This window comes from Vombatus ursinus, unplaced genomic scaffold (genome assembly GCF_900497805.2).
Source record: "Vombatus ursinus unplaced genomic scaffold, bare-nosed wombat genome assembly UNPS02014818.1, whole genome shotgun sequence".
Taxonomy (NCBI): domain Eukaryota; kingdom Metazoa; phylum Chordata; class Mammalia; order Diprotodontia; family Vombatidae; genus Vombatus; species Vombatus ursinus.
The window spans coordinates 16863504-16890206 of record NW_020954596.1 but is presented as its reverse complement, the minus strand read 5'-3'; the positions used below and the strand labels follow the sequence as shown (position 1 = coordinate 16890206).

The following is a 26703-nucleotide window of genomic DNA, read 5'->3' as shown; positions in this document are numbered from 1 at the left end:
TTATCATCTCTGGGATTTAAGGAATATTTGTTGTAGTTTTACTTGACATTTTTTCTTTTTAAATTTTATGTCCAGACCTACAGTCAGTCCAAGTAGCTAGATGATACAGTAGATAGAGCACTGGGCTTGGAGTCATGAAGACCTGAATTCAAATAAGACTGTAGACACTTACTAGCTATGACCCTGGACATCTTGTTTAACCTCAGTTTTTCTCAATTTCCTCATCTGTAAAATGTAGATAATAATAATAGCATCTACCTCACAGGATTGTTGTGACAATCAAATGAAATATCTGTCAGGAGCTATGTAAACCTTAAAGTGCTATGTAAATGCTACTATTGTTATCATCTCACTATTATTTCTTGGTGTAGGGAACTCCCAGTATTGAAACTCCCTCCACCCAGGTAGATTAGCAGTTCCTTTGTAACATAGATTCTTAAGAAAATTATCTGGGGAAATTTAGGGGTTAAGTGACTTGTCCATGGTCTCCCAGCCATTATCTGTTACATGCATCAGCATAATCCAAATCTTCCTCATTCCTAGGTCAGCCTTCTTTCCACCATACCATCCTGCCCAACAAACTTAAAAACACAAACCTTTCTATAAGTTTATGTTTTTCTTCGTGAAATGTCATTGTAAACAAGCAACAGTTTTAGAAATTTTGCACATTTCCCATTATTGCTGGTGATGAGCTACCTACTAAGTGGCATTCTTAAGCTAATAAAAAATGATCGGGAGAGGTATCACAGAGTTGCAGAAGGAATAGTACTTCTAAAGACAGAAGACAGAGGCTCAAGTCTTCCAGCTGACATTCATTAGCTCTTTGATCTTGGAAAATGTACTTCATCTTTCTGACTGAGACATTCTTCACTCCTAAGGTATATATAGTATACCCAAAGCTTCCCCACGAGACTGTGGTGAAGAAAATGCTTTGTAAATTGCATCAGTTGGAGCTGCTATTAATATATGGGAAGGCAGATAGAAGGATCTCACAAGATGTCAAGGTGTGGAGGAGTTGAAATGAACATCTATGGAAGTACGACCCTCGCTAATGAAAACACTGATCCAGTAAAAGGAAGCATCTAGATGAGAAAAAAATTAGTGGATTATTGGTGCTTGTAATGACCTCTTTCTTCATTACTTGCTCATTTTTGATAAATGCCAAGCTTCATATTTGTGCTCATTTTCTCTTTTACCCATGATTTTTATTTTTTAATTAAAACTCTGGGGACAAGTTGCCCTACATATATTTGTGTGTGTGTGTGTGTGTTATGTATAGATATAGATATTGTTATTCCCTTAAAACATTAACTACAAAAAAGTAGCCATCATTTTTAAAAATATATTTAGAATCATGAAATTATAACAATAAAGACACATAAGAGGATAATATCACATTAACTAATTCTGGGTAGGAATGATGCCTCCCACACTCCATTTTTTTTCTTCCCCATAGCCTACGCTATATACAGTAGGTGCTTAATAAATGGAAAGTTATATGGTGAGTTGTAAAAAACCTGGCATATTACCAACAATGATTCCTACAGAAGAAATAACATTAAATGCATCAGCAATGATGTGCATGGCCGGGAAAGGAGATGGGCAAGTCTTACTGTGCCTGCAGGGAAGAATGGTTGGACAGCCTGAGTGTGCTTCTGGTTTCCATGAAATAATAAAAATTCAGATGAATAAGAAAGAAGTTATAAAATGAAACGGATGAGAACTACATAGTATAAAGATTTGTGACCTCAGCTAGGAGTGGGAATAAGCATTTATTTAGCACCTAATACATTCCAAGGACTGTGCTAAGTGCTTTAAAAAACAAACAAACAAACTATTATTGCATTTGATCCTCACAATGACCCTGTGAGGTAGGTGCTATTATTGTCTCCATTTTGCAATTGAGGAAACTGAGGTAAACAGAGGTTAAATGATTTACCCAGCATCATACAGCTAGGAAGTATCTGAGGCTGGATTTGAACTCAGTTCTTCCTGATTTAGTCCTTTATCCACTATGCCACCTAGCTGCCTCAACTAGGGAAGGGAATAGCCCCATGGATCAGAACTTTGATGAGACTGCATATTGAAGTATATAGATGGTGTCCTCACCGAAATACCATTATTTTTACTCTGTTATAAAGATTCCCTCCTCATCATATAAATTCAATTTCTTAAATTCAGTTATATGCTAGGCACTTCAGAGTTGCAAAGAATTATGAGACATAGCCCCTGCCCTCCTGGGGCTTCCAGTCTAACATGTGAACGTAGCATCACATAGATAATCGTAATTCAAAAAGGAATGTTCTAATAAGAGAAGTATAAAGTGCTGCAAGAAGTTTAAGAAAGGAGGAGCACATTCCTAATTCAAACACAGCTATGGACACACTTCCAATGGACATAGTCCTTGGCTTTTATCTCTAGAAGTGAAAATTATTTTTAATATTCTATGATTATTATTTGATGTAAATTATCTCTGAGGATTCTCACAATGACTCTACGAAGTAGGAATTGTAAGTACTTTTATCCTTATTTTGAAAATTAAGAAACTAAGGCTTATCAAGATTTAGTGCTTTATGCAGGGCCACACAAGTAAATCCCACTAGATCTGGAAAGTAGGTCATATGACTTCTGATCTAGTACTCTTTTCACAGTGCCAAGATATCTTAAAGTATTAAAATATAATGAAAAATATACCCTTAGGATTAAAAGATGATGTCCAGTTGTTTTTTGGAAATCCAATGGATAAAGCACTGGGCCAGGAGTCAGAAAGACTCATCTCCCCAAGTTCAAATCTGACCTCAGACACTTGCTTTGTGACCCTGGGTGAGTCATTTAACCATGTTTGCCTCAGTTTCCCCATCTGTAAATGAGCTGGAGAAGGAAATGGCAAACCACTGCAGTATCTTTGCCAAGAAAATCCCAAATGGGGTCTCAAAGAGTCAGACATGACTGAAAAACAGCTGAACATCTGACATGCTGGATGAGAGAGAAATGGAGATTTAAAAAATATGTTTACAGAGGGCACATGGCAGATTTGGGAGTTAGAAAGCCTGGGCTTAACTCACAACTGGCAAAATTAAAGGAACCTGGAACTCAGTCTAGAGAACCTCGGTTCCAATCACATTCTTCAATTAGATTGTGAGCTTCTTGTGAGCAGGGACTATCTTTTGCCTATTGTATCTGTAGTACTTAACACGGTGCGTGGCACCTAGTAGGCATTTAAGAAATGTTTATTTATTGATTACTTCTTCCAACTAGCTATCTGACTATGAGCAAGCTAGTTATTTTCTCTTGCCCTCAGTTTACTTGTCTGTAAAAAGAGTGAGTTAGATATGCCCAAAGGGCTATAAAATGTACATACACTTTGACCCAGCAATAGCACTTCTAGGGCTGTATCCCAAAGAGATCATACAAATGGTAAAAGGACCCACACGTACAAAAATATTTATAGCAGCTCTTTTTGTGGTGACAAAGAATTGGAAATGGAGAGGATGTCCATCAATTGGGGAATGGCTGAACAAGTTGTGGTGTATGAATGTAATGGAATACTGTTGTGCTATAAGAAATGATGAACAGGCTGATTTCAGAAAAACCTGGAAAGACTTGTATGGTCTGATGCTGAGTGAAGTGAGCAGAACCAGGAGAATGTTGTACACAATAACAGCCACGTTGTGCGATGACTAATATTGATAGACTCAGCAATACAAGGATCTAAGACATCTCCAAAGGCCTCGTGATGGAAAATGCTATCCACATCCAAAGAAAGGACTGTGGAGTTTGAATGCAGATCAAAGCATACTATTTGCTATTTTTTTCTTCTGTTTTGTTTTGTTTCCTCTTTATTTTTTTTTAAAGGCAGTTGGGGTTAAGTGACTTGCCCAGGGTCACACAGCTAGTAAGTGTCAGGTGTTTGGTCTGAGGCCAGATCTGAACTCAGGTCCTCCTGACTTCAGGGCCAGTGCTCTATCCACCACGCCACCTAGCTGCCCCTTTGTTTCCTCTTTCTTGTGGTTCCTTCTATTGGTTCTAATTCTTCCTTACAACATGAATAATGTCAAAATATGTTTAATAGAAATGTATTATATATAGCCTATATTAGATTGCATGCTGTCTTGGAGAGGGTGGGAGGGGGAGAAAAAGTTAAAACTCAAAAGCTTATGGAACTGATTGTTGATAAATCAAAATAAATTTTAAAAAAAGAATGAGTTAGACTGGTTAATGTCTAAGGGCTCTTCCATCTTTGAAGCCCATTATCCTCTGACCTTTACTAAGTGTATGACCTTGAGTAAATAATTTTGAACTTAAAATGCCTTCTTATATGTAATATGAGGATGACAGTGCTTGTATCTATTTCAGATAATTTTATTAGGTAAAATTTTTGTAAGCCATAAAATGCCATAGGAGAATGAGGTATGATTATAAATATAAAAACCTATGGGACATTTAATCAAGTATGAACAAATAGCTTTTCTGTATTGCAGCTAAGACTATGGGGAAGATATTTATCTCCCTGACATTTAAGATGTTGCCATTGTTTTTTTTTTAATTTGTGGTGTTATTATTTTTATTTTCAGGATTTGGAAGAATTAGAAAAACAAATTCAATCCAAATTATCAAACACAGAAATGGTGGGTGCTGGTAGCTCTGAATATTCCACACTGGAAGATATCGAAAGGAAAGAGAGGGAATATTCAGAACACATAATAGATAATGTACGTACAGAATTTTATTTCCCTTGCAATGCTTACAATAAAAAAAAACCCTTTTTTTTCCCCCACTAGGCAATTAAATTGGTTAAATAAGAAGGACTGAGCTTAAAAGCTTGTTAGACACTTTCCTTCTCTTTAGGGACTTATTTATCTAGTTTCTAAAGGTAAGTGGTAGAAGAAGTATAATTAAAGTTCAAAGATTCACAGAAAAAAATTTAAGTGTCCTGTCTTTTGTGAGAATCTTCAATTACTCTTTTGTAATTCAAACTGGAAATTGTTGGAGCTTTCTCTGATGATCCTACCTCCCTCTTGGGACAGAGAAAATTCCATCTGGGAACTTTATGTCCTATTGGAAAGCTCCCTTGGAAGAGAGATTGGGGAGGGGGCATAAGAGAGACATTGCTTTGGGGCAGGTTGTATAGTAGAACGAGAATGAGATTAGGAATTAAGGGGCTTGGGTTCAAATCCAGGCTTTGCCACTTATCTATTTACTCTGTAACCTATGCATGGCCTGGCCTGGCAGAATCCTGGCATCTCACACTGAGCTTGGGCCATTCATTCTGTCTGTGCTGGTTTCACCCCAACCTTACCTGAAATGGGCAGGTCCCAGAGAAAGACTACCACCACATGGAGAGAGAAGGGAAAAGAATAGATTTATATAGTGCCTACTGTGATCGACGTAGTCTGTAAAGTGCTATTTTATAATTACAATCTCATTTGATATTCAGAACAACCCTGTGAGGTAGGTGCCATTTTCAGTTGAGGAAACTGAGGCAAACAGGTTAAGTGACCTACCCAGGGTTACACAGCTGGTAAATATCTGAGTCTAGATTTGAACTCAGGTCTTTCCAACTCCAATCTCAGCATTCTATTCACTGTGCCTCCTAGTTGTGAGAGAGACATGAAAAAACAGAGATAGGAAGGAACAGCAAGAGGAGGAGGAGGAATTTGGGAAATGACACTAGATGGCTATATGACCTAGGGCAAGATACTTCACTACTCTTTACCTTAGTTTCCTCATGGGTAATATTCAGAGATATGACTGTAAAATTTCCAAGGTCTGTTCCAACTTGAAAATTCACTATTGCAAAATTGTCTGTCCAGGGCTCTCACACTACTGCTTTGTATGCATGATTTCAAGCAAAGTTGGCAATTACCAACCCATGACTGGTATAATGGATGTAATTGGGCTCTTTGTTCTCTGAAAATCTTTACAAAGCTAAAAAAACTGTCCCCAACACTGACACAGTTTGCCATCTATTAGAGAGAATTAATATCTGGTATTGAGGGTTCACTTTCTCTTAAATATACTCTTTCACTCCCATTAGTTGCTTACCTCTAGGGATTGTAAATAGTGATAATCATAGTGTAAATGCAGCATTTCAAACAATGATGACATAATTGCAGTTTTCTTAATGTATGTAACCTCGTAACTTTATAGATTACAATATTCAATTTTTCCATTTTTGTTTTGAAATAGGCTTCAAATAGAATATGAAGTTTGGTATCTGTTGATGCTTGTTTTTTAGTTCAGTGACTGCTAAGTTAGGACTTTTGTGATTTAAAAAATTGAGGATACTCGGTTCTACTGAAGAGTAAGAAGAAACCTGTGCCACTTACCCTTCCTTTCAGAAGGAAGATCCTTTCAGATCCTCTCAGATCTTGGAACATATATATATGCTAGAGTGTGATTAACTCCATTTGACTCTGAATGAATCAGTTGTGTGAAATGGCAAATAAAAAAGCTACTCTGATTGATAGAAGTCTACTTCCTAGAGCAAAGAAAGTGGGATAGGTCTGTTATTCCCTGCTCCAAGCAGGCCACAGTTGGAGTATAGCACTCAGTTCTGGGTATGACATTCAGTAAATACGTTGACAATCAGGAATATGCCTACGGGATAAACAGAAGGACAAGGAAATTGACACCATGGCGACCAAGAATTGGTTAAAGGAACTGAAATAGTCAGCCAGAAGTCTTAGGGGGTCTGGAGAAGAGGACATGGTCACCTGCCTTCAAATAACTAAAATGGATACAGGGTAAAAGAGGATTTAGATCTGCTTAGATCTAGAACTAATAACAGTGAGACAGAAGAAAATTTTGCTTCAATGGAAGAACTGGCTATCAATAAGAGCGATCCAACAGTATAATTGCTGTCTTGAGAAGTAGCAACTTCACTACCAGAGTTTGAACCACTGGCCCACTGAATACAAGCTATACTCAATGCAATAAATTCTAGAATAGTCAGAGAATTTGGCCTATTCCTCAGTTTACTAAAATTGAATTTAGCGTATGTTGATATGATTACTTCTGGTTCACTAATGTGCCTTTGCCCTAATGGTTGACTTGTTGTTCAATTGTATCCAACTTTTTGTGATCCCATTTGGGGTTTTTTTTTAGTGAAGATACCGGACTGGTTTGCCATTTCCCTCTCCATCACATTTTACAGATGAGGAAACTAGGCAAACAGAGTTAAGTGACTTACCTAGGGTGACACAGCTAGTAAGTTTCTGAAGCCAGATTTGAACTCAAGAAGATGAGTCTTCCTGACTTCAGGCCCAGCACTTTGTCTGTTGTGCTACCTAGCTGCCCCCATGGTTTCCTGGAACATTTTAAAAGCCAAATCCTTCAAAATTTTCCTACAAAATTGATCTTTTTATAGATCATGAGTAAACTCATTGCAAATTAATAGGAACACTTGCCAGGCAGAGTATTTTGTATTTTGAACCCCTCAGCCCTGTCCTTGAAAATAAAAATAAGAAAGAAAGCAAAAGGAATCTTTTCTAATCTGTCACAATGCCTCTAATTTGACCAAGGCATGACATAGTTGTACTCATAATTTAGCTTTTAATCCCCTTTGACATTCCTTCTTTGTGATTAACTTACAAGATGGTAATTACAAAATATTATTAAATGATATGAACATGTATCTGTTTGAAAGCAACCTGTGAGGCAGGTAATACAAGGATTTTATCACCATTTTATAGGAAAAGGAGCTGAGGGTAAGAGATGTTAAGGGGCTTGCCTGGTTACCCAGCTAGTAAGATCTGGAGCTGGGATACAAACCAAAATCTCCGGACTGCAGATGCTTTTCTACCTCACTGCACTTCCCCTCTAGGGACCAGACTGAAGGGTTTCCTTTGATACCCATCAACACACAACCGTTGCTACCGAATTAACCTGTACTTGGCCAGCATGTTGGAGTGGATTGGTTTTTTGTTCTTTCTTTTTTTTTGGCATCTTCTCAATAGTCTCATTAGCTACTCAGTCATTCGGTAATATCAGCCCAATCCAGCAAAGGATACAGTATTTTAAGTCACACTAATTCCCAGCTATGTTCTCAAAAAGGAAAAATAAATCATTTCAAGTATCATTCCAGAAGATTTCCCTGACTAATTTTGGTTGATCTTAACTCAGAAATATTTACCAAATGCCTATTATGTTCTGCAGCAGGGGTCCTTAACCTGGTATCTGTGAGATTATTTTTTAAAATATTTTAATAACTATTTCAGTGTCTGGGGGAGATGCATCTCCTTGGAGAAGGAATCCAGGCATCTCTACCAATCCCAACCAACTACCACTTACAGTACAGGCAAGCCAGCCTCCCCAGAGCATCAGGGCACCCTGAGGAGGAAATAGGAAACAGCATGCATCAGAAAGGTCAAACCACCCCACCACCACCTTCACCAGCATTTCCCTTCAGACCCTGACAGAGAGAGCCCAAGACCCTGAACTCAAGAGACTCTGAGATAGCAATGCTTCTATCAGAGTGCCTGGAGCTGTCATCCTTGGAAGCAACATCTGTGGAGATTCAGCCTGGAAACTGCCGCTCTTGGTGCTACACCCACAGCTTTGGAAGACTCAGAAGAGAAAGTTCTTGCCACCATATAGCCCTGGGCACTATCAAATGGTTCCATATCATAAACTGATGTGTTTTTTATCAATGAAAGTGACTTTAAGAAGAAGCATTGTTATCTGCTTTGCTGCTTGCCCCCAAGACCATAGGACCTTTCCATCTGACCTTTTCATATACGTTGTCATCCCCATTGGAATGTGAGCTGCTTGAGAGTAGGGACTGTCTTAATATTAGTATTCTCAGCACTTATACTTAATTGTAAGTGCTTTAAAATTCTTTATTCATTGATTCCTTCATTCTATGTAATTCATCTTCCTTATATTCCTGTGTCTTTTATGCTGTTAAAAATAGTATTCTGAGAAGGAATCCCTAGGCTTGACCAGACTTCCAAAGGGTCCATGGCACAAAAATGGTTATGAACCCCTATCTTAGTGATATTTCAGTGTTACAAGTATATGTGACTTTGTTGTTCTCCACCAGTGCAGATGATAGATCCATCCCTTAAAATTCCAGCACCTAGTGGCCATTCTTTTGAGGAAGAGTCTTCTGGTGGGAGATACTAACAATTCAAAGATGAAGCCTTCAAGCCTCTGATATTCTGAAGTTTTGGTATATGGGAAGCCATGTGAACAAATAGCCATTCTATAAGACTGTGAGGGAGGTCTGAAGAGCCGTATCAGTTCCTAATAGGGCAGGGTTATTTCTGGCTGCATGGGGGTAAGGAGGTGGGAATAAGGAATGATTTCAAGGAAGAGAAGACATTTGAGCTGAGCTATGAAAGATAGATAGTCATTGGAAAGAGTGAAATATGCTCTTGGGGGAAGAGCAGAGGCTTGTGAGTCTAAAGCCCTTGAGTCAAATCTAAGACCTACCAGCTAACTATTTACACCAGTCGCTTCCCACTCTAAGCCTGAGTTTTCGTATCTGAAAATCTCTAAGGACCTTCTTACCTACAAGTTTATGATGTTATACAGTGAAACTGATGGGGTAGGAGGAAAGCATTCTATGTGAGGGAAGACTATCAATAAAAGCACACAAGTGACAAGTTAGGATGTTTAATTCAATTCAGTGGGCATAGAAATGACAAGTTACTATGTTTAATTCATTCCAAGAGCATTTACTAAGTATCCAATATGTTCACACAAGGCATATCTTTCCAATCTCCTTACACATCGCGCCCCACCATGCACTCTGGTCCAACTATATTGGCCTGTTTTCTCATCCTCAGCCATCATCTATCTACTGCCTCTGCCTTTTCACTGGCTGTTTCTGGTGCCTGGAATGTTCTTCCTCTTCCCCTCCATCTCCTAGAATTCCTGACATTCTTCAAGACTCATTTCAAGCACTACCTTTTGTTTTAGGTCATTCCCTCTACTCCTGACTCTACCCTGCTGACTATTAAGACCTTTCCCTCAAACGTTACTACCCACCTATACCGTATATATCTCATATTTACCAATTTATATACCTGTTGCCTCCACCACTAGAATGCAAGCTCTTTGAGGACAGGAACTCTTTATGCTTTTTCTTTGTATCCCTAGTACTCAGCACAGTGCTTGGCACATAGTAAGCAATTAATAAATGCTAGCTGGTTGATCGATTGAGAGTACTAAGCCAGGACCTAGAGATAAGAAGACAAAATGCAAATTAGTTCCCACCATCCAGGCATTTACATTCTAATTGAGGGTATTGAGGAAATTAGGATAATAAGTGATTAATTATGGGAACTGAATGAACCACACTGACTCCATCTTGTGACTCAATCCTGGAGCTAGCTTAGTTACTGTTCAGTTATGGGTCTAGTCCAATTGCTTTCTTGTCTCATTCAATTGTGAGAATTAGGTGGAAAAACTCTTTATTGCATTGTTTGAGCCTAACCCTGTGTGACTGGGAAACTGGGACCACATCTCCCTGCTGCTTAGAGATCCTTAACCAAGGATCTAGGTTATGCTGACCAAAAACCCAGTCAGACCTGAAGATTGAGGCAGTGAGTTTTTTCACATCTTTACATTTCAAGCAACCCATATGTCTTATCTGAAAATTGGTCCTATGTTGATCAATCAGTTACTGTTTCCATGTTCCTTTGATTGATTACAGTCACTTGGGAGGAGTAGGACACTTCTTTTTCTTAATTCAGAGAATTGCACCTGCTAACTCTCCCCCTCCCAATGTGGAAAGCCCCTAATCTTTCCTCCAATTAGAAATCAGATTACCCAATGTTGTAGTTTCCTTTTAATTAATTGGCCTTATTTGATTAATTGTTTTTAAGGTATAAAAATCTGTCTCCCCCTATGTTCGGAGTCCAGGCCTAAGCTGAGGAGGTCTGGCCCTGGTTTGTTGAGCAGTTGCCATGAGTCGCTTAATAAATCAATATGCTCAGAAGATCAGACCTTTGTTTCTTCAGTCCTTTCATCTATCACCTGCCACATAATGAAGGTGTACAACATTTACACAGATTTTAAGTGAATATAAGATAATTGGAAGATAGAGAGAGCCATATTTATAGTTCAAGGCTGAATGGTACATTAGAAGCCATATTACCAAACCTCATTTTACAGATGAAGAAACTGAGGCTCACACTGGTTATATATCTTGCCTAGGGTCACACAGATAGCAAGTGACAGGGGTGGGATTTCAACAAATGGAAGATATTCTGACTTCAATCCAGTACAGTTTCTCCCAGTTTCAAAGCCACAGGCATAAGCTGGGAATAATAAATATAAAATACTATTAACTTTAAAATAATGCAGAAGTTTGTGAAATTGATCCTGTGACCTTTGAGCCAGTAGCTGATGTCTGTACTTTTTCCTTTCAGATCAGAGCTTCTAATAACAGTGTCCCTTTTCCTGAAGATCCTAATTAATTGGAATATTTAAGCCATGTTCACCATAATCCTTTCCATCCTTATCTCAAGTGCCTCATCTTCTGAAAAGATGCCTTAAAACTGAATGACAGAGTAGTAGAAAGCCTAGGGTGGGGGTGGGGTAGAATGCTGTATAAAATGCTACAACATAATCAACATAGAATTGTATACCAACATGCAGATACTTTAAAATTGGTATTGTAGAATATGTAATGTTTGATAAATATTCAACGACATCATGTACACACAGTCATCACTCTTCTCTTTGATATGTCATTTTCATTTCACAGATGGAAGCCTTCTGGAAACAGATGGAAAAAACCCAGCACTTTCTCCTAGACCAATTGAAATGTTTAAGTGCCAAAGCAGGGCAGATAATGCAGAATCTAACTGAAAGAATGATTACAGCAGAAGAGTTATTAAGTGCCTCTCAGGACTTGCAGACCCTGGTAAGTATGAAGAGAGCAGGAAGAGGAGGGGGGCTTCAAGCACCCAGAGGCATCTTCTCATCCATCTGAGTATGTCATGTTCAACAAAGAGGATGCCTGCATGTTATCTAGTAGAAAGAGCACCAGAATGGCCGAGTGACCTGTGGTATGTGAATGTAATGGGATATTCTTAGGTTAGTAAGAAATGGCAAATATGAGTAATTAGGAAAAATGGGGAGATTTGTATAAACTGATGAAGAAAGAAATTAGCAGAACCAAAAGTGCTTTATCCAATACAGGAGCACTGTAACAACATAAATAAAAAGAAGGCCAAAATGAAGCTAAATTCTTAGTGATTGAAAAAATTACAATTAGTCCCAGAGTATAAGAAGTGTATAAGCAGAAAGGCAGAGGTCTAATCACACTGAATATTACATAAATTGCTAGATGTGGTCTCTCTTATGGATTGTTTTTGTTTAGCTGTGAGAGATCTTAAAATGGATTCTTCACACATAGAATCTTTTCAGGCAGTGGGCATCCATGCAGAGATGTGGGCAGGTGCCATTCACCATGGGAGAAGCTAATGATAGCTGTGGTCTCCTAGGCCAACATATCCATAGGAATTTGTAGGGATGAGTTGCCTTTGGGAAAGTGTAAAGGTCCTTTCATGACCCCAACATTCCCTCAGAAACAAAGGCCCATCTTTTTGGTAACAAAATCCTACTGGTGTTTCTGTATGACAATGAAATATGGAATATATGACTCTGAAAAATTAAAAGTGAATATTACTCAGAAGGCTGTGGAAAGATTCATCATACGTGTGACCAGGCTGCAACCTATCACCAATGAAAAATAACGAAGAAGAGGAGTAAAAGAGAGCATCAGAGAAATATAGAATGATAGGAAGAAAAGATGGGCTGCTTCTATGGCAATACTGACAGATGATGAAGAGTGTAAGTGTTTCCGTGATATCTAAGAGATACCAGAAAGAAGTGAGGAAGACATCCCTTGGGTGAATTTATGGGAGGATGTGGATGTGAGTCAAGGGTAGCTAAGTAGCAAAATGGATAGTAGAGTGAGGGCCAGGCCTGAAATCAGGAATTCTCATCTTTTTTTTTTTTGTTAGGCAGTGGGGTTAAGTGACTTGCCCAGGGTCATGCAGCTAGTAAGTGTTATGTGTCTGAGGCCGGATTTGAACTCAGGTTCTCCTGAATCCAGGACAAGTGCTCTATCCAAAGCACCACCTAGCTGCCCCAATACTCATCTTCTTGAGTTCAAATCAGGCCTCAGACACTTACTAGCTGTGTGACCCTGAGCAAGTCACTTAACACTGTTTGCTCAGTGTCCTTATCTGTAAAATGAGTTGGAGAAGGAAATGGAAAACCACTCCAGTCTTTTTTGCCAAGAAAACCCCAAATGGGGTAACAAAGAGTCTGAGATAACTGAAACAACTGAGCAACCAATGGACATGAGTCCTATAAGATGGGCAAGTATGAATATATTACAGTCTGCATTATTGGAGGGATCTCATCACGGTGTGATCATAGATCCTTTTCAGCATTTGGACATGCCAAGGAGTAGGAAAGTCACTAATTATGTTTGATGGTGGATTAAGAAACTGGCCGTCTTTTGAGGTATTGGCTGGGTAAGTCGATTAGTCAGAGTCAGGAAAGAGGTTGAAGTATTGAGGGGGCATAGGGAATTGAGAATCTGAGAAGCAAAAGCCAGCCACGGCACCCAGGATCCAGGTCTTGGGGTTTATCCTCTGTTATTGTCACTGGTGTGTCTTGATGACAGAGGTGCTATTTAGGAATGTCTGGTTCTTGCCTTGTATTGTGTCAGGGTCTCTGCACAACAGTGGCCAGGACTGGGAAGCAAAAGATGAGAAATCTATAAAGCTTGGTCAGTGTAACCCCACTTGAATTGACCAGCTATATTTGCTTCCTGTTTTCCATCCCAAGAAAAGGGTGATGAGGGGCGCTGGGCAAAGTAACAGAGTTGAAGAATCATAATAATAATTGGAATTTCTATAATGCTTTATGGTTTACAGATCACTTAGTGAAATGATTTCCTTTTTGTTCCTTTAATAGCCAAGTGAGATAAGTATTTCTATGGTCCCCATTTTATACTGAAATGGAGCTATGTGATTTCATCAATCTGAATGTTCTTTCCAGTGATGTCAATCACAACCCTCCACAACTGTCCATTATGCACAGCTCTCACCCATATCTTTCTATAAGTTTGCTACAGAGGGTCCATCTAACATACTGGAGTCCTTCCTTGCTTCTGCTGCCATTGCCAGCATGTCCATGGAGCGCTTGGGTCATCTACCTTTCATATTTTACCTTTCACATGGCCAACTCATATTTTTTCCTAGCATACATTCCACTGATGTCTTCTCTTAACTCCTGAACTTCTTCAAAGTCCCTCATTTCTTATATTTATTGGCAGGTAGGTGACATAATAGATAGAGTGTTGGGCCTGGAATCAGGAAGACATGAGTTCAAATCTGGCCTCAGACACATACTAGCTGTATGACCTTGAGCAAGTCACTTAACCTCTGCATTAGTTTCCTCATCTGTAAAATGGAGATAATAAGGGTTGTTGTGAAGATCAGTGAGATAATAATTGTAAAGTACTTAGTACAATGCCTGGCACATGGTAAATGGTATATAAATGTTAGCAATTAATTATTGCATGCTCACAGCAACAATGCACACTTGCCTGTTATTGCATAGACAGTATGATATATTGGAAAGAGTGATGAATTTGGGGTCAGAAGACGTGGGTTCAATTCACAATTCTGCCACTTATTTCCTGAATGACCTTGATTGAATAAGTGGAGTAACCTCTCAGACCCTCAGTTTCTTCTGTAAATTGAGAGGATTGGACTTGATGACCTTTAATATCCCTTTTAGCTCTAAATATAGTAGTCCTGATGGATGAACTGTCATTTTAATCAGTTCTTTTTATTCTAAATTTATTCTAATTGTTCTTTCCATCATATTACAACTGGAAGGGACAGACAACTTTTTCATTTTATAGAAGAGGAAGTTAGGACCAAGAAGGATGAAATGATTTCTCCAAAATCACATGGCAAACAAATTCCATTGTATCTGCAGAAGAAGCAGAAAATCATTCATTTCATCCCTACATAAGCCATAAGAGGGTAATATTAAAGTGTGGGGAAGCAGCAGCTCTTTTTATCAAAGACTAGAAATCCTCAAACAGGAACTGTTTTCTCTTTGTTCATGACCACCATCTAAGTGAGCACCCCTGATCAGAGAAACTGACCTCATATAGTGGTTTTTAAGGCTGCATATGCCCTTTGTGACATTACAGGTAGAAGTGTAACACTCAGGCCATCTGTACCTACTTGTGTTAAAAATATTCTTACAGAGCTAAGTAAAATTTAAGATAATGTGATATATTCCATAGACATTTTCCTATATTTCTTTGAACAAGTTATAAGTTAGAAAAATATATCTAGATGCTGAATGTCTTGCCTAAAATAAACTTGTAGATTATATAATTTTACTCTGTCTAATGGAGTGTTTTTCTTCTGCCTACTAGGCAGGCTGAAAGAAACACCCTTGAATGGAGTGGACTCTAAGTTAATGAAGGTATACTACTATGCGTAGTAGGGGGGAGGGGAAGGGAAGAAAAGGGGGAAAAAGGAGAAAAAATAAGAAAGAAGGAAAGTTACACAATAAATTTATTATATATTTTAAAAGAATAACAAGTTGTACATAATAGTTTGCAGTTTCATGTGCAATCATCTTTTTCTATTCCACTCTGTTACAGAGATTCTTGTTTTATTTCTTAAGTTCAGAATATATATATATATATATATACATATATACATATATATATATATTTAGAAAGTGATTTCCTAGAAAAGATAGAATGAGTGACTCAGGAGAATCGAATGGATTTCATCAGCCTGATGCCCTCTGATAAGTGAAGGCAACAGATTTGTCATTTGAACAGCTTTCCCTCAAAATTCTTGTGTTTAAAAGGATTAAGCATTTACTTCTGAAATATTAAAATTCTTGAAATTTTACCTTTTCCTTGCCTTTATCTTTAATTACCCTCTTTTTTAACATTACAATCACCCCAAGATGACATCCAAAAAGAACCCCCTTGTAACAAATAAGTACCAAAAAAACCCAAAACAAATCAATGCATTTGCAATACCTGACGATGCATGTCTATGTTCACTTATAGCCATCAGCTCTCTGCCAAGAAGTGACAGGTATCCTTCATCATCAGTGTTCTGAAGTTATGCAATCATAGATTTAGAACTGGTGGGATCCTTAGAGGCCATTTAGTTCAACTTTCTCATTTTACAAACTGGGAAACTGAAGTCTAGGGACAGTGAGATTTATCCAAGGTCACACAAGTAGTTAATGACAGGGCCAGGATTTGGATCTGTATTCCATGGTTCTAAATCCAGTGTTCTCTCTGCTATACCATGCTGACTCTATACTTAGTCACTCCCTTGATCAGAGTTCTGAAATTTCTCAGTATTTTTCTTTATAATATTGAAATCCTTGTACTAGTTCTTCTGGTTCTTCTTACTTTATTTTGAATCATTTCATTCAAGTCTTCCCAGGTTTCTCTGAATTCTTTATATTTATCATTTAATAAAATTCAATAATAAATTACATTCATATATTCCTATTCATTCAGCTATTCCCCTACCTCCTTTGGGCATCTATTTTCCTTCTAGTTCTTTGTTACTTCTAAAAAGACTACCATAAGTATTTTGTACATATGGACTTTACATCACCTTCCTAGGTTTATTTCCCTTCCTTTCCCTCACAATGAATATTAGCCAATGCAGATGGCTTTTTGTTCCCTGAATGTGCTCCAATCTCTGTTCCCTTAGCCTGGGATACCTTTCATTTATTTCCTTTTTTGCTGCTGAATTCATACCCACTTTTTTGTGGCCACCTCAAGAAACACCTCCTCCATGAAACATACACAAATAACCTGTAGGTTAGCAGGAGACAGTTGTAGTATAGATTAAGTAGTAGCCTTGGAGTTAGAAGACCTAGGTTTGAATCTTAGTGCAGCCAATTACTATCTTTGTGATCTAGGACAAACTAGTTCATAATACTTGGTTTTTAGTTTCTTCCTGAATCCCTCCAAGATCTAGAATCCTATAATATTCCCTCCTATACCTCACATAAAACTCTTCTAGCACCATACTATTGTACTTGCCAGGTAGTATTGTGTGTTGTGGTTTCCTTTGTATGTTTTACATTACTCCAGGAGACTGGAAGCTTCTTGGTCTTAAAAGCCATGTCTTAACTTAACTTTGTATCTCACCCAACATATGGCACTATGCTCTATGCACAGCAACCACTTGATAAATGTTTACTGTGGTGGTTGCTTTAAGTATTTCAGATATAAATAGACTAGATGCCAATAAAGATTAAAATAATCATCATCATAATAGCTTATATGTCCCTAATGCTTTAAAGTTTGCAAAACACTGTAATATATCATGTCATTTCATCCCCACAATAGCCCTGTTATTATAGATGCTGTTATCTCTGTTTTACAGATGAAGAAATTGAGGATGAGAAAAATTAAGTCCCTTGCCTAGGCTCAAATAGCTAGTAAAATTTTGAGTTGGGATTTGAACTCGGATCTTTCCAGCTCCCAATTCCTGCCACTCTTTTCTCAAGTTACCTCTCAAAGTTGCCTCATAAACATTTTGTTCAATTTCATGGTGTGTGAATATATATGTATATATTTCTTTTAATTTTTAGGACATTCAAGAGAGAACAGTGGGTTGGGAATATATGGCCAAAATGATCAACTCCTTAAAATTACAAATTCAGGAAGAGACCAAGTGTCGGCTGACTGTGATTTCTCGGGCACTGGAGTCATTAACCGTTGTGGGGAAACTCTCAGTAAGACAGAAGGAAGAGCTGTTAACACAGTTGCACAAAGCTTTCTGGGAAGAAGTAGAGCATCATAATAGTGGTAAGTGACTCAGATTTGTCTGGTCTCTGAAACGGTGATGATTTTGTGGTGATAAAATGTGAATACAACTCAAACATTGGTAATGTATTTTCAAACTGAAAGGGAAAAGTAGTTGCTACTATGTTAGGGTGATAAGTCCACCAATTGGTGTTAGAGTGCGAAAGAGATGATGGTAATCTCAAAACCTCTTCTCAAAACACCAATTTCTTTATATTATTTTGCTGTGTTCAATGGCTACCCATTATCTGTTACATGGATTCTACGATCTTTTCTCTGTCATTTTAAGCCCATGTTTTAAATAGTTTAATCACCTCTCTCATTTGAATTGTTGAGATAGATGTTCACTATTGACTACTTTGTCAAGGATCATAGAATCACAGAATTGGATTGGACCCCAGAGGCCATTTGTCCAACCAGCAAGAATCCTCTTTACAACATTCATGCCAAGTGACCATCCAACCCTTACCTGAGAAAAGCCAACATTGTACATTACATGAATAATGAAGGCCCAATAGATAAACTCATGAAGAACAAAATCGATAAATAGTTTAATCCTACTCCTCAAATTCTTCAGCTTCTGGGGCTTTTACAAGCAGTTTTTCTATTTACAAACTGCTTCTTACATGTCCTCAAAAGAGTCTAGGGCATTTTTTTCCAAAATAAATATATTTCAAGCATAATTTGGATGGACTGATTTCAAAACTAAATAATAGAGAAATTTCTTCACACAAGAGTTAGGTCAGTTATTTAAAATCATGTGCAACTTTTACTTTTTACAAATTAACAATACATTTAATTTATTTAGAGTTGGGGGGAGAGGTTTGGATACATTATATTATAATACAGTCTATGTTGCTGGAACCATATGCTCTGGTCCCAATCCAGTGGTTTCTAAGCCTGACTTTGCAGTCCTCCAAGCTACAGCTCATTACATCTGGGCAGAGGTGTCACAACAAAATTAATTTTAATTCATTTCAATTTAAAATACCAACATCTCATAAAATAGTTTTCTTTTTTTATTAAATGATTTTTGTGCCATTGAGTTAGAACTTTTAAAAATGTATTTACATTTGCGGCTCTTTGCTTGTATGAAGTATAAAATTTCTCAAAATACATGTTATTTTCCAAAGGCCAACTCAAGATTAGTCAAGGAACAACTTTCCTAACCTGTGTACCTCCCCTGCAACCTCGCTCCTTTTTTATTGTTGTTGTCTCTGTATTGACCCCAATCTTCACTTTATACCATTAAATTGCTACCATGTCCTTGACTAGATACCTAAGGCACAATATACTTCTGTGCTCACACAACAGTCATCATTTAGGTGTTTCACAGGGCAATGTGTAGCATTGTTTTTCATTTTCCTATATAAAGTGATGGCTTTCTTCTCATGCTTCATTGTATCGTGGGACTGACCCTGCATTTCCATAGCAGGTCCTACTAAGGAGTAAAGACTTTGAGAATGGGTCCAAATTTTGGGGGGGGTAAAGAAAAAGAGACAGACAGAAACTGAGAGACAGAGAGAGAGACAGAGAGAGAGAGAGAGAGGAGAGAGAAAGAGTAAGAGATTACTAATAGGGGCAGTAGCAGTTGTTGAAGGTTATTTAGTAAGTCTGAGTATGGTTGAAAGCTGAGTCAATGAAAAATTGACCCACATCAAAGAAACATCAGATCCTTTCATTTTTCAAATATTAATCCAAATAGTCTATTCCTAAAAACTACAGCAGGCCACATTTGTAATAGCACTTTAAAGTTTCCATAGGTCATTGTTAGCAATATTCTATGAGGCAGGAAGATCACTTTTTCATATCCTCAAATGATAAGTGAATGAATCCTATTTTGCTTGGGGGGAAGGATTCAGAGGAGAATACATAGTTACGGGATGGAATGGGATGTGACCTGTATTTCATTGATAAAGGGAACTCCCGATAAGTCAAGTCCCTCTACCAATATAGGTCTGCACCTACTGTGCAACTTGTAGTCTTAAAGAATTGCCTAGGGCACTGGGAGGTTAAATGAATTCCCTAGCGTCATCCAGCCAGTTCAGATCAGAACTTGAACTGAAATCTTTCTGACTTGGCAGGTCTTTCTCCACTAAACCAAGCATACTGGAAAATTATCATACAAAAATACTGTAATGTGTGTGTGTGTACACATACATACACACACACACACACACACATATATATATATACATACATACAAACACATAGATACATACATATGTAGATACATATATTTACTATGAAACTTGGGTCTTTTTTCCCTTTTAAGTAGTATTTCATGTTTTCCAATTATATGTAACGACAATTTTTAACATTCATTTTTTTAAACAAAATTTTGAGTTCCAAATTTTCTCCCTTCCCTCCCTCCTCCCTGAGATAGTAAGCATTTTGATATAGGTTATATTATATATGCAATCATGTAAAACATATTTCCATATTAGTCATGTTGTATAAGAAGAAACAGAACAGAAGTTAAAAATATGAAAAAATAAAGTGAAAACAATATGCTTCAATCTGCATTCAGACTTTATCAGTTCTTTCTCTGGATGTAGATAGCATTTTTGATCATGAGTCTTTTGGAATTGTCTTGGATCATTGTATTGTTGAGAAGAGCTAAGTCTATCATAGTTGATCATCATCCAATCTTGCAGTTGCTATGTACAATATTCTCCTGGTTCTGCTCATTTTGCTTTGCATGTTCATGTAAGTCTTTCCAGGTTTTTCTGAAATCCACCTGTTCATCATTTCTTACAGAACAATAGTATTCCATTACATTCATATACCACAACTTGTTCAGCCATTTTCCAATTGATGGGCATCCCCTCAGTTTCCAATTCTTTGCTACCACAAAAATAGCTGCTGTAAATATTTTTGAACATGTAGGTCTCCCCCTCCCCCCTTTTTAAAATCTCCTTTGGATACAGATATAGTAGCGGTATTGCTGGGTCAAGGGTGTGCAGAGTTTGATTGTCTTTCGGGCATAGTTCCAAATTGGAAAGCTGGCTCTTTTTAAACATATCTCTCAGTTCAAGCAAAGGTATTTTGTTCCTAGGTATCATTGTCTCTCTTCGTGATTGTCACTTTTTTTGTTCTCTTACTGAGATCTTGATTACAGGCCACTCTCAGGTTTTACGTGAGGCCGATTTAGGTTAAAAGCACAGTCTGTGCAGTAGGTTTGGGCAAGTGAATTAAGCTGATAAAAGGAATATGTCAGCTTGCTGCTGCTGTCTTCGTGCAGCACTCCCTGTTTGTGAATTGCTTGATATTTAATCTTGTTTATTCCCAGCAAGAAGCAAATTGTTTGTCACTTTAATGAATCCTGCCTCAGCTGAAATACGGTGTGTCGAGAGGAGCAGCTGCGAGGCATAGGCGTTGCCTTCCTTCTCCCCTCTCTTTTTTATTCCTTCTTTCTTTCCTACTCTGTCTTTTACTCCTCTCCCTCTTCTCTCATTGTTTCTCCTCTCCCCTGCTCCCTCTAAAGGCACACAAAAGTCCACCATGTGTTTGGTGGATTAGAATATCCTCCCTAGCATCTTTGGGCAAAAAGAGCACTGGTCTTAGAAGTAGAAGACCATAGTTACGACCCAGGCTCTTTCTGGATAATTGTGCTGTCATACGTCACATCCTGTGTAACGAGGGAATGATGATAATATTTGCATTAACTGCAAGGGTTAGTGTTGCGAAGAGCAAGCAAGAGCGTACGTGTGACAGTATTGTCTGAATGTTAAAATGAAAATTAAGCCTATTGAATATAAATGATGGCTGCTGTTATTATTAATAATAGACCAGAAGATTTAGAGCTGGATTTAGATCATCTTCTCCAATCTCTTCATTTCCCAGAGGAGGCAGCTGAGGTCCTGAAAGGGAAGGTGATTTGTCCAAGGCCATATAGACAGTAAGTAACAAAACCAAGATTGGACCATGAGTTCTTTGACATCAAATCCTCCTCCTCTTACCATTGCACCACAGCCTCTGGTAATGATTTACATCTCTGTAGCACACTGTGGCTTATAAAACATTTTGTTCCCAATAATCCTGTGTGGCAATGTGATATACTGGAAGAATTTATAGCTAAAAAGCCTAAATTTGAATCCCAAGTCTGCTGCTTGAGACGTGACCAGCCAGTCACTTTACTTCCCCTGGGCCTCAGTTTCATTCTCTGTGCAATGAGTCAACTGAATAGATTATTCCAAAGGTCCCTTCCAATACAAACACCAGTGAAACTAATAAGTGTGTAGTACAAGTATTATTGGTCCATTTTACAGATGAAAAAACAGAGACTCAGAAAGCACTAATGATTTTACTAAAACCTCGTAGCTAATAAGCACCAGAGTTGAGACTCAAATTTGGATTTTCTGCCTCCTAAGTCCGATACCCCTTCTGCTACATCACACTGCCTTTCTTCTTACGTGCAACATATTTTCACAAACTATTTCCAGACCAGTGATATTTGTTGCTTATGGTTTAGAAGTCCTATTAGAGCAGGGTATTGCTGCTATCAAGTGTGATGTGACCTTAGCTTGGTAATTGCCTGAGTAAAAAAGTCTTAATTGCCCCATAAATCATACAGCCTGTCTATAACTAGCTATTTATCATGAATGCCTAAAGAGCACAGTTATTCATAAGAGTGAACTTTAGTGGAAGCTGGTGGTTTATGCATTTGGTTATATTCATTCCTTTTAATTAAGAGTTACTGCTCCTTGATTGCTGTTCTAGGGTCTGTATCCGCCTCCAGAATCACAGAAGGTCAGAGGTAGAAGAGATCTCAAGATCCAGTTTCTACCAGTTCAAGCTCTGCCTAAGAAGGAAACTTCTCTCTAATATTCTCAATAATCCAGCCTCCACTTGTAGGCTCGCAGCAAAGAGGAATCCTCTTCTTCCATTCTACCACTGGATAGCTCTAATTGTTTGGAATTTCTTCTTATAGCTATCCAAAATGTGCTTTCTTTCAACTACCACTTTCACCTGTGGCTCCTCCATCTGGCCTCTGGGGCTATAGCAGAACACGTCCAATTCCTCTCCCTAGCACCACACCCTGTCCATTTAGACACAAAGAAGAACATGGGAAGTGTTGTTTCTCTTTTTCCTGGCTCCCAAATTCACCTTGTTTCTATCTTGGGGACCCTTTCCTGACTGCTCTGACTCAGCATCATTCTGACCTCCACTAGCCCTTACAGTCTAGACTGTATCACCTAGCCCAGCATACTATTCTCACAGTCCCCATGACCTCTTCCCTCTTCTATTTCCTCACTTATTTACTTCATTTCCACCTGTTGAAATCTTTTTTGTATTTTTCAAGAACCAGCCGTGTTCTCTATCCTGCTTTGAGCCATCCCTTCTTCTATTCATCTCACCCTTCCCAGCTGGAAGCATCATCATCATCATCGTGTAATGACTGTTAGAAATTATCTAGTCCAACACCTTCATTAATAAATATAATACTAGCATATATATAGGACTTTAATGTTTGCAAAGTGCTTTGTAAATATCATCTCATTTAATCTTCATAAGAACCCTGGGAAGTAGGTGCTATTATTCCCCCTCTCCTCTGCCTGCCTTGGTTTCCTGAACTGTAAAATGGGGGTGATAATATAACCTACCTCCCAGGGTTATTATAAAGATCAAGTGAGATATTTGTAAAGTACTTGGCACAGTGTAGGTGCTTAAGACATCCTTGTTTCTCTCTTTCCTTCCTTTACAAATGAGGAAACTGAGGTAGACAAAGGTGAAGTGATTTGTCCAGGGTCACAAAGCATTACCAGTCTGCGGCAAAATTTGAACTTAGTTCTTCCTGATTCTAGTTTCAGCACTCTACTCACTGCACCACCTCGTTGCCTCTAATGAAGCAATCAAGACCCAGAAATATAAAGTGACTTTTGCAATGTCACACAGGCAGTGGCAGAACAAGGATTTGAACCTGGGTCTCCTGACCCTCAATTCAGTGCTCTTTTCTGTTCTCCTCACTGGCTCCTCCACCATCAGAACTCTGAGAACACTTTATTTGTATATTTCCTGTGCACTTATCATAATTTAATTTCTATTATAATTATCTGCACATACATCTTATCCCTCTACTAGACTGAGACCCCTGTGACAGTAAGGGCTCTGTTTTGGTTCATGTTGACATCATCCACAAAGCATACTAACATGAGGATTTACATAGAGTCAATTCTTTCATCTATCCATCTATCTGTCTGTAACTTATTTGCTTATTTGTTTGTTTATTCATACATTCATTCAGTCATTTATTCTTCCATTCATTTATTCATGCATCCATTTATTTATATATCTATCCATCTATCATCTGTTTATTTGTTTAACCATGCATTCATTCATTTCATTCATTCACTCATTCATTCATTCACACATCCATTTATTTATGTATTTATTTTAAATAGTTCTCAATAAGCAATTTTTGAATTAAGGCACTTAAAGAGTATCATATGCTGTTCTTTAATCATTTCCTATATATTGAGCTTATTTATTTAAATCTTTGACCATAAAAAAACCACATTATTTCCCTCTCTTTAAAAGCACCTTGGCATAGTGGGAAGAGCACTGAAGGTGGAGTCAGGACACCTTGATTCCAATCCCAGCTCTTACCCAACCCATGTGGCTATGAGTGAATCAACTCATCATGATGAGATCCATTTTTTTCTCATTTGGTTAAATGGAGGTGGTAATAGCTGGATGATCTGCCTCACTGAGTTGTTTTGAAGAAAGCACTTTTTGAATCTGAAGGTGCTATAGAAATGTGAGCCCTTATTATTCTCATGTTCCTCACAGTGTCTAAAGCAGGGGCTCTTAACATTGTTGTGTGTATCATGAGTTCCTTTGTCAATCTGGTGAAACCTAGGGACTCATTTTTAGAAGAATGATCTTATATACATTAAATAAATGCACAGAATTACAAGGAAAACTAGTTGTAATGAAATACAATTATTAAAAACAATTTGTTTACATTCCCTAGGATAAGAACGTCTGGCCTAAGGACATGGCTTTGGGTGTACCTAATATATATATATATATATATATATATATATATATATACACACACACACACACACACACACACACACACACACACACACACACACATATATATCTTGCATATAGATTATAAATATAGATTATGTGTTTATATGTAAATGTATTTGAATTTTAAAATATATATTTAAATAAGAGAGAACACTTATGGACTACGGGATTAATAAATATTTATTGGAAGATGCTTCACCGCTAATAGCAATAACAAACGGTTATTGAACACCTAGTAGGGGTAAGACACTGGGCCAGGCATAGAGGATTCAAGAAGATATTATATATAAAACATAGGCTCTGCCTTTATAATCAAGTTGAGAAAACAAGATATGTTTAGAAAATGCTTAATAAAGAGGCAAAAAAGTGAAGGGGGGCAGAGCTCAATGAGTAAAAGGAGGAAGTGTTGGTCCCATCTGGTCAGACCCCATTTGGGTTACCAGGTTCAATTCTAGACAACACACTTTGAGAAGAACGTTGACAAATGAGGAAGTGTACAGATGAGCATAACCAGGATATTCCAAAATCTGTAAATCACCTGATAGGAATACAGACTTGGGGAACACCAAAAAGTTGGTCTAGAAAATAGCAGATCTAAATCTTAAATCTAAATCAGAGCAAGAAAAATTGCTGTCTGCAGTCATTACAAAAGAAGGCTCATTTTAGAAAAAAGACTAGACTCATTCTGTTTGCCCAAGAAGACAGAGCAAGCAACAGTGGGTAGGAGTTGTACGGGGGGGGATTTTGGCTTGATATAAGATAAAATGTCCTTTCTAACGCTGGACAAGGCTGCTTCAGAAGGTGGCAAATTCTCCGTAACTGAAGGTCCTTTTAAGCGGGGGCTAGATGACCACTTGTTAGGGATATTTTTGAAGGTATTTCTGGTTAGGTACAGGTTGGCCAAATAAGGAGTTTTGAGCTCAAATAGAAATGGGGCTACCAATCTATACATGAGGTTCCTTGTGGGCCATATATTGACTTAGTTTTAAAATGTGATTTAATCTGTTTTATTGTGTTTTTATTTATTTTGCTAAATATCTCCCAATTACATTTTAATCTGGTTTGGGTATGCTTCTGGCCATATGCAGCCCATGGGCGATGGACTTAACACCACTGGACCAGATGACCTCTCACTCCCTTCTCCCAACTTTGAGATTTGATGATTCTTCCCATTTTTTCTCCTCCTCCAAATCATGGAGGTTGAAATATGTATTCTGTAAAATAATCTAACACTGGGGCTCAGAGATGTTATGTCTCACCAAGGGTTACCAGAGTGACAGTGGAGCAAAAAAACAGATGATGAAAATAAATAATTCACTGATTACACCAAAAATAATTATAATCTTACCACAGAATCCATTAAGGGAAAAACAGAATTAGCCTGGAAAAGCTGTTACATATTCTCCCCACTGAAAAGCAATTTGTTATAACATAGATATGAAAAAATAATTTTGGAAATGTAATATGAGGTCGCATAAACAGCATGGCACCTTGAAAAGAACATTGGGCAGGAAATACGATTTGGGCTCTCTTCCTGGCTATACCTCCAACAGACTGTATTATGTTGGGCAAGTGACTATACCTCTCTAGGCCTAACACCTCATTTAGAAAATAAAAGAATACATTGCATCTCAAAAACTTATGATTCCTAAACATTTAGAAGACAGAACTAAAAAAAAAAAATCAATAATTCAGTTAAAATTTCTTCACACCTCTGACTTTAATAGAATTAGCCACTGAGAGATCATTCTTATTGTTGTCGTCTGTATCATTGTTTCTTTTCCCTTTTTGAGGCTTGGAATTTCTTTCCA

At 37.8% G+C, this 26703-nt stretch overlaps 1 protein-coding gene across 1 annotated transcript in view; it reads left to right on the top strand.

The window, feature by feature from the left end:
• EVC (EvC ciliary complex subunit 1) overlaps nucleotides 1-26703 on the top strand; it is a 118515-nt gene that overhangs the window by 32230 nt on the left and 59582 nt on the right. The window contains exons 7-9 of the mRNA XM_027836608.1: nucleotides 4575-4712; nucleotides 11717-11875; nucleotides 17635-17851. Coding sequence (XP_027692409.1) covers nucleotides 4575-4712; nucleotides 11717-11875; nucleotides 17635-17851 — 514 coding nt within the window. The remainder of the gene's footprint in view (nucleotides 1-4574; nucleotides 4713-11716; nucleotides 11876-17634; nucleotides 17852-26703) is intronic.